At 33.5% G+C, this 14,508-nt stretch overlaps 1 protein-coding gene across 5 annotated transcripts in view; it reads right to left on the bottom strand.

The window, feature by feature from the left end:
* The window catches only part of Dna2 (DNA replication helicase/nuclease 2), a 79,093-nt gene extending 65,468 nt beyond the window's left edge, over positions 1 to 13,625 (bottom strand). Inside the window, exons 1-4 of one of the 5 annotated variants that reach the window (XM_076483827.1) lie at positions 13,450 to 13,572; positions 9,859 to 9,978; positions 2,930 to 2,971; positions 1,044 to 2,287 (exon numbers count right to left, since the gene is read on the bottom strand). In XM_076483827.1, the coding sequence (XP_076339942.1) occupies positions 1,044 to 2,287; positions 2,930 to 2,971; positions 9,859 to 9,861 (1,289 nt within the window). In that variant the 5' untranslated portion in view covers positions 9,862 to 9,978; positions 13,450 to 13,572. Of the gene's footprint in view, positions 1 to 1,043; positions 2,288 to 2,929; positions 2,972 to 8,593; positions 8,771 to 9,858; positions 9,979 to 13,449 lie in introns of those variants that run through there. The other 4 variants (XM_076483825.1, XM_076483826.1, XM_076483829.1 and 1 more) reach the window with 4 other exon arrangements.
* Between the last annotated feature and the right edge of the window lie 883 nt (positions 13,626 to 14,508).

Genomic DNA, 14,508 nt, shown 5'->3' with positions numbered 1-14,508 from the left:
AAACCCATCTCAAGCCAAGTTGGGTTAATTTCACATGGGTGTGTAACATTTCCACTGGTGAAGGGCTATATAGACTAATACTGATTGCATCATAATATTACACTGCTTCAGATCACAGCAGGAGCCCAAAAAAGTTCAACTTTCAGTACTTAGAACATATAATAAAAGTTTACAATGAACTTTAAAAAATCTAGCATATAAATAAAATACCATTTTAGCTCATAGCATCATTAAATTAAATAATAAATCTATAAGTTCGTGCAAAGATTGTAGAATATATTGTTTCTGCATTCATTTGTGTCTTGTATGGTTTTTAAAATTTAGTAATTAGTATATATAAAAATCTTAGATACAAAATGCAGTATTGGCCATTTCTAATAAAACTAAGTTGCTAATGATACTGTATTAACTGTTTTCACTTTTATGCTAAAGGAAATTCCAGTATTCTGTGGAACAGGAAGGGTTTAAGATTTTTCTAGCATTTTGTCCTTTAGACAACAAAATTTTTCAAAAATTCCCAACCACTGTACTTAATCTGAAACTAAATGTATTTCTAATTCATGTGCTATATACAAATATTATTTTCATAAAAGCTTATAAATTTGAAAATTGTCAAAATATTTTCCCTAATTTTTGAACAAGTAAGTTCTAGATTTTTTTTATATTCAGTTATGTTAAACATGGTTAAATGCTCTGAAATCTTTTGCAAGTGTTTGAAACATCTACAGATGAAACCTTATATTTAGTATACTTTCGAACAAATTAATTATTATACAATTTTGGGAATGATATACATGAATATATTTTAATTTGTACTGCAAACAAAAAACAATACATTTGTTGATAATGTGAATATATATATATATAAATAATTGCTTTATTTGCCATTGTTTTTAGGTGAATGTTTGCTAGGCCATCAATTTCAATTTAGTGAGTTGAGCAGTTACAGGCCTTTATTACTTTTACAACCATTTTCTTTTAATTGACCATAATATAGACTAAGTAATTATCTAAAAACTTAGCTTCAGTTTTGCCTAAAATACCTTGGACAGTCACTAGAAGGCGATATCTTGAAAGGTGAAAGATTTTCTAAAGCACTCTGCAACAGAGCATCATTACTATCTTCACAAAAACCCAACTCTACAGAATTCTCTTCTATCTGCTCCACTGGAATACTTTTTGAGACATTATTGAAAACCTGTTCTGAAGATGCAGTTTTTCCATCTGTTTTTTGAAGTTTTAACTCTTCATCAACTAACTGTTTTGAAGACACATCTTTTGCAGTTGGAAATCTATCACTAATAGATGTAAAGACACTTTTACCAAAATTCTCCTTTACTGAATGAGACAGAATGTGATTAAAAGCTTTTCCACAGACTTTTATATCTGAATCCTCTTCTTTAACACTGTTAGTCTGAAAAAATTTATGTTTATCATCCTGTGATATTAGAAACTTAATATGAGGAGAAGAATTATGGTGTGTTTTTTCAGATAAAACAGGGTGTATAATTTGATTAGAAGCATTATTTTCACTTGATTTCACTGTTTTTAACACAGAAATAGGATTTCCTTTAGATGGTACAAACTCCCCACAAAATTTTTTCACCACAGTAGACACTTCCATTTCAAAAGGACGTTTAACTATTATTTTATTCCCAATATTTGCTTTTTCTAAAGTATCATCATCATTTATGCAACTTTCTTTACATGAACCAACAGAAAACAACTGTTTTCTACCAATTCTTGTTCGCAGGATGTGTCTTTTTACTAAATTACTATCACTTGAGGTGACTGTATTTTTTATTCTAACCAATTTTCCTTGAATTTCTTGTGGAGTCTCAGGAATTATAGAGCCATCTTCATCTGCTGAATCAGAGAGATTAAAATCTCCATTACTGGGTGAATTTGATTTTACACATGAGATTACACATTTCTCATGAGACAAGCATTTACTATTTTCATTATTGATGCATGACTCCTCTCTGACATCAAATATATTTTGGCTCAAACTTTCACTTACAGATATTTTCTTAAGACTATCTTTGTTGTATCTTTTACCAACACTTACTTCTTTTTTTGATACATGTTCACTGTGATTTTGGAAAAACGAAATATTTGGATCGAATGGGATTTCATTTTTCTCACATGTTGATAAACGTGTAAAATTATCTGGCATAATATTTTCATTCAATGGGTTTTTAGTTTTATTTTCTTTAACCTTAACATAGTGTATGTCTTTGTCTTCTACAGTGGTAAACAGTGAAGGTTTTTTCTGTGCTGGTGTTACCTGCAAGAGAATTAAAAATCCCTTAACTTTCTTTTGTTATAACAGTCTTCTATTTACTTTAAGAGCAACTATTATGACACTGGTAAAAACTGCTGCTAAAACTTTTTTTCTTATAAATTAGGGAAATCTTCTGAAATTAAAACACCATTATACAAGTCTTGAACTGGTTAAAACAAAATAGTGAATATACATCACTATCATAAAACACATTCAAGCAAGCTAAAATGTTTCTACAAGTTTTCATTTTTTTAGCAAATAAAAATGTAAACAAACCACTGTGGTATTAAAGCATTTATGTTTTTTACTTAAAAAATTCATACAGACATAAACAAAACATACAACATCACATATGCAATATTTTTATACAGATCTAAGGTTGAAAAAATTGCTATACATTAACTTATTTACAACATTATGAAACACGATCCTAAAAATCATATGATAAATATGTACAATCCAAAGTTTGTTAACATCCTTATACGATTGGTATATGTTTATCCAAATGCTTATGGAATTTTGTTAATAAAATGTACAATGTTTAAAAGTGAAGTTGATTTTATTTTCAAGTATGTTTTGTACAAATCAAAAAGCTATAGAAAGTAACAAATTGATTGTATTAATACCAGAATTTCAGAAACTTACCAAAAAAGATGAAATACTTGTTTGTCCTTTGCTAGTAGACTGCTGAAAATAAACATTTAAACTGAAAGTTATTTCTAAATATAAGAAAAAAACCTTTAATGTCTGATATGAAATGTTAAGATTGCAATAACATACTAATGTACAAATTCAAAGCATATATTTTATCTTTATGAAAATTCTATATAAAAATCAACATTTAAATTCTACTGCATGTACTTTGAAAACTAATGATTACCTCCACACACATACACTATTTTGTGGTTTAACCAAAAATTAAAATATACTCATTAAATAAATTTTGAAATTATAATTTAAAAGTTTCAACATTAAAAAATATTATGGCACAATTCTCCTTCTACATAATCATTTACATAAGTTATAAACTTTTACTTGAGCCTTCAACATGTAATATGTTACAAAGTAACAATTCAATAATATACTAAGTAATTAATTATATGAAACATTTTCTTAGTCCTTCTAAATAAAGTAACAAAAGTGAATGACAACAAAATACCTGTTGGTTCATCTTTGTTGTACTATCCACTAAACTATAAAAAACTCAAATCCAGTCCTTAAAATTTATCTAGGTATAACTGTGGGGATGAAATTTTATGTAGGTCATTAAGACTAATTACTAGGCTTAGGTTAATATGTAAAGAAAATGTTGATCAAATGGATTTATGAGACCAGTTCAATGAGAAAAGGATTTTTTTTTTTAGAATGGATGATTTCCAGCTAAACAGGGTAGGAACTGACTCGTTTGCAAGGGAAGCTGCATGTGAAAATAAGTAATAAGAGATTTTGGTTCCAAAATAAAGAAAAAATTTAAAGAATTATCTGCTGCAACTATGGCATCTTAATTAGTTGAAGATACTAATGAAATAAGAAAAGTTTCAGAAAACTAAGTATTCAAAATACACTTGTTCCTCCTAGACAAAAAAAAGAGTGGCTGCTAGGAAATAAAAAAACACTTGGCTCACAACAAGCATGAAGAACAAAAGTATAGAAAAGCATTGTAAATATAAAAAGTTATTTAAATTGACTGCAATGATATGAGATATGTAGGACTACGTACAATGGAGAAAGTGATTGAGACAGAAAATTATAAAATAAAAAACATGAGAAAAGGTTGACATGAAATGAAAAAATAATGATGATTTCTTTAAATACATTAAAGGTAAGCAAAGTGTTAAGATAGGACTAGGACCTTCTTAAACAATAATAAAGGAAAGGAGGTAAGTACCTATCAAAACTACGTTTTCAGTGAAGAAAAATTATAGCTTCTGATACAGTACATTACCTCCTCTCACATAAATAGCTAAAATCCCACACTGAATTGGTAGAGGGAATAGTGTGAGGGAAAGAAAGAACATTCTTTGAAATTATCCAAAGGACACTGAGATGAAACAGTCAGATTCAAAGATCTGATGTGGAATAACTGCACCACTTCTAAAACAGGTGAACTCTTCACCCATTGTAGAAAGTTGTTGCTCATGTTGGAGGAAAACAAAGGAGCGCATAAAATTGAGAGAAAATAATGGCCAGAAAGTGAACCAAACCATGCAATAGTTATGAAACTCAATCCAGGAATTATAAAAGTGGGTAAAATGAAAAGGGTGTGCCCCTAAGTGTAGAGTGGCTATGATGCAATAGATTGTAAACAGCAAGTCAACTATATCTAAATCCATGCTGCTAGGAACCAAAACCTATGCAGGAGCTAGGATTAGAATCATTCTGTCATTGTGTCAACTACATTCCAAAACCCAAATCACCAGGAATGGGTATCCATATAGGGTTAGGAAAAAGCATCATATCTATGAAAAATCAACCACACTCTATAACTCAATCATCTGACCAGGGTAAGAAAGAGGATCATGCCATCTTCACCTCAAGTTCATAAGCAGGGCATATGTGGACATGGTAAATCAATACTAAATTCCAACAGTCAGTATCAAAAAGATGTCTACATAACTTAAAACCATCTACCTCAAAAGCAAAATTGACTGGAACCACCACAAGCACATTAAAACCCTTGGAATAAGAAACATCAAGGAATATCAGAAGGGAAGGAACCCCTATAACAATCCACAATTACCTTTACCATGACCCACAACACTGATGGAGTATAAATGAAGGAAGAACACAGACATTCATAATACATATGTAAAAATGTTGATTGGTTCTACTCTAAATCCAAAACCCAGGCACTGGAAACTGACATTCACATCCTACAAGGGTAGGATGAGAAATCACAATTGATAAGGTAAATTGCAATTTTTAAATCTTACTCCCATTTGTTTTTATGTCTCATATTGGAGGATATCACTCAATCTACACCAGCAGAACACCATCATCCTACACTCAACTGAATGGTCTTATAATCATTTTTATATTTTCTTTGTATTTCATTAATCCATTCAGAGATGCATCCACAGTACAACACCCCAGTGGCTTGAAATTGTAAAGTGATAAAGACTCTCAAACTCCATTAGCAGAAAAAGGAAGTAAAATGCAGTGGGAGTCCAAAGGAATGACAACACCTGAGACAGTACAAGGGATGACTATGAGATCCTACTTTGAAAAGCATACCATACCAATTATGTAATATATGGCAGGAATGAGCAGCTATCCCCTTCTGCTTTACCCATGTACTCCATGGGTAAGTACAGTCTAGGAAAGGTAAACTTTTGAAGCAATTATATCACAAGAATAAACCTATAAGCAATCTTGTGGAGCATCCCATCTCTGCAATGTGCATTATGTGGCCATAGAATTATAATATACAAGTTGCCATGATTTGACAGTGCGAATTTGAGTAGTTAAAGAATACCTGGTCAGGCAACACTTACACATAGTGGAATCCAAACAATGAACATTAATAAAAGTAGAAAAGGCCCCCAAAAAGGAGAAAAAAAAAAAAAAAACTTACCCAATCAAAGTCTCACTGAATTCTGAAATGTTAGAATGGTTACAGGTGAAAGAGGATGAAAATCATGATCTGAAACAGAGAGAGAAGTGAAAGTATCATGGGTAATCCTTATGCCCATTTGAAGTACCTACAAAGAACAAAAATTATGAAACACCAAAGAAAAGGTAAGGTGCTGAGAAGACACTTGTAACACAATATGAGAGAAAGATGATAAAGAGGAAGAAGCCAATCAAATCAAGAGCCAAAACCCAATTGGGAAAGAAGGAAGAACACAAATAGAGGACAGTTGCCAAAGGAGAAAGAAGTGGGAATGAAAATCACAGAAGGAAGTCACGCAAGTAATATGACAGAAGAAAACATGTATAGGGTATAGAAGTTTATCCAGAACATTATGAGGATAAAAGTGTACAACAGAAGGAAAGGAAAAAGAGCTGAACAGAAAAGATATCCTTAAGAACTGCTGAACTGTGAAGGAGAAAAGGTGATCCAGAGAAAATATGTAGAAGATAAAGTACATGAAACACTGATGGCAAATGAACAGACCACAGACATCCACAGGTGAATAGAAGAAGGTTTGTTTGTTTTGGAATTTCACACAAAGCAACTCGAGGGCTATCTGTGCTAGCCGTCCCTAATTTAGTAGTGTAAGACTAGAGGGAAGGCAGCTAGTCATCACCACCCACCGCCAACTCTTGGGCTACTCTTTTACCAACGAAAAGTGGGATTGACCGTCACATTATAACGCTCCCACGGCTGTGAGGACAAGCATGTTTGGCGAGACCCGGGAGTGAACCCACGACCCTCAGATTACGAGTCGCACGCCTTAACGGGCTAGGCCATGCCAGGCCCGAATAGAAGAAGGAAGAACACACAAGCCTCAATGTAAGGAGTACCCAACTGAAGTCAAAGTTACTTGAAAACAAAAGGATCAACAGACCATTTTGAATAAATGTTGCCTGGATACAAATCTGATCCAGAACAAGAGTGAAAGCACCCAGAACATGACATAAAATGAAAGAAGTATTGAGTGCACGAGCCCAAAAAGAAGTTCCAATATGTAAATACTAAAGGATGCAGAACAGCTGCTACCCTGGTGATAGAAATAAGCAATTACTGAAAATTAAGTCAGAATGGATCATTACTGGATGAGTTCTAGCCAGGAGAAAATGAACTAAAATGCGATCTATAGCATGAAGCTCCAAGATATTGAAAGGATAATACCTCACAGCCACAGATTAAAAATCCCAAATCTTTCAGTTGATTAACCCATGCTCCCATCACAGAAGAGATGCATCCATGAAATGTGGAAAACTGGATGAGTCAGAGAAAGCAAGATACCAACCGATGTGCGAATTACACCTAACAAACAACACTGATTGTCAATAAGGGTAGAAGGAAGGAAAATAAGAGCTGACAAAAGATCCCTACAAATTCCATTGGATGTGAAAAACCCATGAAAGAGTCTGACCTAAGAAGCTAAGATTACCATGAAAGATCACATACTCAAAAGTGACAGAGCTTCACAAGCTATAATCGAACTAAAAACCTATTAAATGAGGTCAAAGAGAAAGGTGGGCCCAACTGAAATGTGTGTAGAAAAAAGAAAAGCAGCTAATGGACAAGATATAGAATACCTCACAGTCAGGACTTCACCAATTTGATTAACAGCCCATTACAGCCACTTCCTGATTAGACAAACTCCTGTTAGGAATATGCAAATTGTAGCCAGTCAACCAAAGAAAAAAGAAAACACAACCAGAAAATAGTTAAGTGATGACTGAATACTCTGAATTCTCAAAAAATATACAGGACTAAAGCAAGTCTGAAGAGCAGTAAGCAAACAAAACATATAAACCACCTTAAGAACAATAAACTGAAGAAACAGTAAAGAGTGACAAAATATTGGGATATGCAAATAAGCATTTAGAACATTCCTCTTTATCATCAGTAAACACAGAGAAAAAGCTTACAACTCCAAGGTAAAATAGGGCAGATTGAAAACTAGAAAAAGGTGGTACAAATCTAGTACAGGCTGCCAGTCTCCAGCTTGGCATAAGGATAACAAACAGCCTAGAAAAGATGAAAGATGATGAATATGTACAATGGCCTATAGAGACAGAAAATCTTGACACAGGCAAGTGACAGGATCCCAATTCATAGAGAGGGAAAAGGGTACCAGAAGCAAAGGAGGTGTGGAAAGGAATTGAATAACAAGAATTCCTGATAAAACCTGAAGAATTCATGGAATTGGAATGAAATTTCTGAAGGATAACAATACAATATAGCTCACACTGGACTGGTTCCCTCTGGTTATTCTTCAGTACTGTTGGAAATATATGCTCTTCAACTTTGAATAAAACAAACAGAAGAGAAACCCTTGGAAGATGGACAGGGATGGGTAGGTAAGAACCAGGATTGTAAAGAAATAAGAGCTTGTTGTGGCTCCAGCTGTGACAAACATGCAACCAAAGAGGCAAAAAAGGTCAAATATTGATGCATAGATTACTGATGAGATTCCAAAGGCCCAGATCAAAATCATATCACCAAAGAAAAATACAGAAATCCCTCCCCTAAAAAAATGAAAAACAAACACCAAGGACAAGGTCACTCATGACCTAGAAAATCCCAATTATAGTAAAACCAGCACATCTGTAAAGCAACAGTCAAAGATGACAAATGATCCAACATGGAGGTCATAATGAAACATAGCAAAACAGAAATTGGATAAAACATACCTGATAAACTATGTAAAAGAATGGCATATTACACCTAGCTGGCAAAGAAAAGCATGGCAAAATCTGATGGTGTAAAAAGGCCATCAAATCTTCATCATTGAAAACAGGTTCAGCTTGTTCAGAAGGATTAGTAGTTCACTCATATAATGATCAATCTCATGATGAATAATAGTAGAGATCCAACAACAGGTCTTCCCCACCTGAAGCCTGTGAAAATAGTGCTAGAAGTATAACACCCGAAGTGAGAACATGAACCTCAAAATTCATTGTAGAAATATATATATAAAAAAAAAAATTGTTTGATGTAAGATATGTAGGTGTGAAAGCAAAAACAAAACAAACTCTGGGAAATTAAGTTAAAAGATTTCTTCAGTGTAAAGAATAATAATAATAATGTACATATCACCATTTGGCAATTAAACTATTAAAATCATGATTCACATGAGGAGTGTCAACAAAAAAAAAAAAGTCTAAATGAGACTGCTACCAGATAACAAGTGATAGTTCTGTAGAATTGAGTAGAGGAAGCCATGTGCATCATGAGAACATGTCATATTCTTATTTGCGGCGAGTTAACACGACAGTTTGCATGAAAAAGAGATTGGAATCGGTTAATTCCAATTGGGGGATATAGAAAGCTGTGGCATGTGTAAAAATATGTTTTTGCATACAAGAGGCAGCACTGGACAAAGTAATGTATCATATCAAAAATACATGTACATATTTATATTATAATGTTAAGAAATAGGTTTTCAATTGATTATTTATGTTGACCATCATAACAGTTAGGAAGTGGTGCCTACCATGTTCTGCTTGATTATCATGGAAGAAGGAACTCCTACTGGGGAAACAACAGAGACCTAACTGCTGCAAAAGGTCTTTTACTGGAAAAAAGTGCAATGGGTTGCTAAAACCTAATTTGAAAACCTGGCATGCCTGAGACAGGAAAGTAGGTAAGCACTACTCTGTTACTGGCTTTTTCTGCAATAGTTCATTAAAGGTACAGTCTGGGATGGACAGAGAAATATATATGTTTATGCATCCACAGTGATCTTCTGGATATCCAATCTCTACAATAAGCATTTTAAGAGCCAGGATTTAATACTTTCTGTTACACCTGGCTCAATCCAGATTTGGAAAGAGCAAGAATACCCTGTGACAAAACACTTATTACTGAGTGGGCTCCTAGAAATGAATCGTGTGAGTGAGTAAAGACAAAAGTTTACATTTTCCTATACCAAAAATATATTTCTAATAATACTTACCATATTTCCTGGTGTTAAAGATGCTATTTTTTTTCCCAAAATAAGTCTCAAAAATGTACCCTGTGTTTTCCAGGCCAAAGGTTACATTGCTCATTTCAATATTAGACAGCAATCCAAGGCCTTCGATATGACCCAGAATGAAATGTATAAGTTACTTAGTATTAAATAACAAATAAATAAACAAGATAATCATAAATGATCACAAAAGTCATTGGCACTTCCACAGTAGTCTAAGGTAAACCAGTCAATATAATTTGCCTGTTTTCCACCAAATTATCACATTTTTACACACCTCAAACAATCTTGATATTAAGGCAACAATACAAGAACATATGAAATGTGAAACTGAAGAAACAATACTCAGTAATGGCAGCCATTTATCAAATATCGTAAGTTTGTTTTGGTTCCGTTCAGACCATTCTGTTCAGTTGTTGTGTAACAATTACAAACACAAACCTGTTCTCAGTAGCAGTTCAGCTGAATCAATTTTTTTAACACAGCCCATATTATAGCATCTACAAAAAAAAAAAACTACTCCGAGAATGGGCTTAGAATAACGTTATTACTGGTAATAATACAGATATTCCAGTGGTAATATAAGGTATACACTTTCAAAGATAGATATCATAAGCATATAGCTCAAAAAATATGATAAATGGGCAAGAGGATTTATGTACCACAAGCCACTAAACTATCCATAAAACATCTTGCTAAGATTGGTGGAAGCTCTACAACCTTATTCTTATGTTTATCTTGTTTTTCAAAATTTATGCAATGAAAATGGGGTGCATCTTTAACTCTGAGAAATACAGGTACTTCTTTCCACACTTTAGCTTTCTCCTGATAAAAAGTTGTTTTCATTGCCCATTTAAACATTGGTATAAATTCTACCTTGTTTGCTCCAGTATTTGTACCTCTCTATACCACCCCTAGTAATTTTAATATTGTGAGTCTCTTCAACTATACCAACATGCCCACTATATCCAATCTGTATATAACCCTTCTGTTATTCATATTCATATTCTCAAGACTGGCAAGATTACCAGACATAAACACCAGTTGTCATGGAAATGTAGGTTGGAATATCGTGGGAGGAGGTAAATATTATTAGAAACACATTTTTAGTATAATAAAATGTAAACTTCCAAAGCACGCTTCTGTTCCCACTTTGACTGGAACCTCACATTGACCAGTTGGAGTAGCCAGTGAGTGCAAGATACACACAGAAATTATCTAAACAGAAACACAAATGTGCAAAATTGAGACATAATAAAGCTCACTAGCAGCAGAGGTCAGCACTACTTTTGGAACAGGTATGCTCTTCACCCAGATAAAGTGAAATCTAAATGTGGGTGGTAAAAGTCAACTTGTTCATTATCACAAGAACTGTCCATGTCCCAACCACACAATTGAGATTCCATGTCTCATTGTTGGACTTGAAGGGCTGTGAATGCAAAATAGGATCCAAGAAGCCCACAATATAATATAAGTGTATAATAGGAGTATGATAGGAAGGGTATCCAATGTAAAGATTAACAAATGTTGCATGTCAAGTCACAGGAATTATGAAAAAAAGGCAAGCAACACCAAAGTGGGCAAACCCTCATTCTAATCTAAAGGAGTATAAAATGCAACAAACCAAACTCAGTATTATGGGCTCAGATACCCAACCTAAAAGTTACAGAATGTCACATGTAAGTCACCAGAATTATGAAGGGAAGGCAAGCAACACTTAGCTGCACAAGTCTCTCCCCTTCCCCCAACATGAAAACCCACAGAATGCAACAACAAAACTCAAAATTAAAGAGCCAATTTACAGCTCATTCGACCTGAAGAAACAGAAATAATCCAGCTTGAAATCATGAACTGAAATCCTATCACCTCAACCTTGGATGCAAGGCAACACCTCCTGCCCCAAAAAATTACAAAGAGGATGTGGAACAAACTAAGTTCAATCAATGACTCATGAGTGTAATGCTCCATGTACAAAATTATGAGAAGTCAAGAACTCTCTTCCACAATTACAGAAAGTAACAGAACAACCAAAAAAACGTCCACACTCACACAAGTGGATAGCAAAAATGTCATCTTTAAACCAAAATTACAAGGCTAATGCATAGGTTGGTCCAACTCTCCAACAGGTATCTGGAAAAACCATCCAGGTTTAAGAGTGAGAGGGTATCTAGCTTCATGTTTTTTATCTTTCAATAGAATAAATAGTACAAACATTACTCCTAGGGAACAGACCTTTGCCCACCACTCCTGTAACTGGAAAGTGAGAGCAGTGAGGTCTCACTTGCTTCACCAGAAAATGGGGTGACTCACACTGAGGATTGTATCAGTGTGTTAATATTAAAATTAATGCTAAGAGTTTTTAAATATATGAAAATTAAGCAAATTGTTAAAATAGGAATTGGGCTCTTAAAGGACAATGATTGCAAATTTTTTTGGAGACCATGAAATAGATGACCTTTAACTTTCTTCTTTTGTGTCTTTACAAGAGAGAATGTTAGTAATATTCCTGACACTCTGCCTTTTATGAAAAATACTGGAATTGCATTCAGTCATGTAGGTATTAATTCATTAATGGTAAGAATAATTTATTGATGGTCAGTAAAAAGATTTAAAGAATAATCACAAATAAATCACCAGGACCAAATAATGTTAATCCCAGAGTTTTAAATGAAGTCAAAAAGTAGATATGCTCCTTATTTTATTAGATTAGTAGACAGTGAGTAGATACTTGAAGATTCAAGATTTACTAACATTACAATGTTACTCTCCTGAAAATTTTATTAAATAAGTTGCTTTCTTATTATCATTTATAACAAGTTGCTAGAACCACACATATTATGTTAGATAATATGAAAATTAACAGTTACGTAATAAATTAAAACTAATGTTTAGCTATTTAGCATATCATTAAGTCTGATCAAAATATCCCATTTTAACAGTGCCCGGATCTATAAACTGACATCAAATCAGATATTTTATTTTAAATTCCCAAATCTAATTTTGTGTATTTGATTAACATGCATTTATGACCTATACAAAAAACTGACTAAATTATCTAGTATAGCATAGCAATGAAGGTGCCAATAGTAATTGTTTTGACATATATATATATATATATATATATATGTGTGTGTGTGTGTGTGTGTGTGTGTGTGTGTGTGTGTACATGTACACACATATATATATATATATATATATATGTGTGTGTGTGTGTGTGTGTACATGTACACACATTAATTTGGTGTTTCAACAACTGATCAATCAGGTTTCTTTGGTAATACTACAGAAGATATAGATTTTGCTTAATATTTTTAGCATTAGCAATGTAAAATATTTAGATATTCAAGTTCAATATTTCCCTTCATAGATAAAAAGGCTTTTCTCATCAGTTAATTCCAGTACCAATAATTTTGCTTTCAATGTTTAATAGATTAAAAAATGAGTCTTTTTATGAAAGTCATTAATACATTAACCCAGCTTAAAATGTTAAAAATGTACAGAACAGGAGATTATTTATTAATACAGCTGAAATACTTATTAACATTCTGTTTGTGAAAAACAAGTATGCATACTTACATTCTTAAATTTTGAGAGTTTAGCAGTTTTGGCCATTTCACCATGAAAGTTGCTGATAAATCTGTACAGTAGGATGCGTCAGCGGATAAAGGATAAAAATTAAAATATCCCAATTTTTTTTTGCTCGGTTACTCAGTTGTGCCACTGCATGAGAAAAGAACACAAATAAAGTTTCATTTCAAGCGCGAAGTATTTAGGGGTCGCGCATTCCTCGTGAAGTTCACTATTTTCCTTAAATTTACCCTACATTACATTGTTAATGGTAATTAAATTATTTAAAGAAATTATTTAATATTTATTGATTATACAATTAGCAAAAACATAAAAACTTGAAAGAAAAATTTATTTCATTGAAGTTTTATCTTGCCTGCCCCCTTCGCATTATGTTCGCCGATGTTCTTCTGCCACCTAAATCATATACTGAAATTGATCTTCGTTCTTGGTGCGGCCCTTTGCCGTAAACTGTTGAATTAAAGCTACTCCTCTTTCAGCTGCGTCATTTGCCACAAAAAGTTTCTTTACTCTGTCCTTTCCTTGTTAGTACTCTTCGAAGGCGCTTCACTCTTTCGGTGGTAATGATAAAAATGCGCTACTAATATCCAGATGGTAGAAAATTTTCTTCGTTGCCGAGGTAAAAAAAATCTGGAAGTTTTCTGGAAACAGCATTGCTTGCAGCATCAACTGTTAAACGTGGAGTTGGCCTAGGAGATCCTTTCACGGTATTCATATTTGAGACCATCTTGAGTTTGTCGCTATTCGTTACACCGTCATCAAAGAGCGCAAGCCCAACTGCAACGTCAGATAAATACCATAAATGCTGATTCATTGCCTTTGTACCAACTTCCTCATATCATATGATTTTCATGCAATGCAAGTTCCTTGAGTAGTGTAAGGTCCCTTCGAGCTGCCACGGAAGCATCCTTAGCTGTAAACCATGAGAGCAAGTAATGTTTAGTTATAAAGACACACAAATCGCCAAGTTTGCTGCAGAAATGTGCGTCAAATGAAACACGAGATGAAGCAGGCCGTGGTTACAGTCTACCAAACTCCTCTTGGAAC

The sequence above is a fragment of the Tachypleus tridentatus genome, chromosome 13 (genome assembly GCF_004210375.1).
Source record: "Tachypleus tridentatus isolate NWPU-2018 chromosome 13, ASM421037v1, whole genome shotgun sequence".
Lineage (NCBI taxonomy): Eukaryota > Metazoa > Arthropoda > Merostomata > Xiphosura > Limulidae > Tachypleus > Tachypleus tridentatus.
Note: the sequence above shows the minus strand (reverse complement) of the source record. Positions and strands in the feature narration are given on the sequence as shown.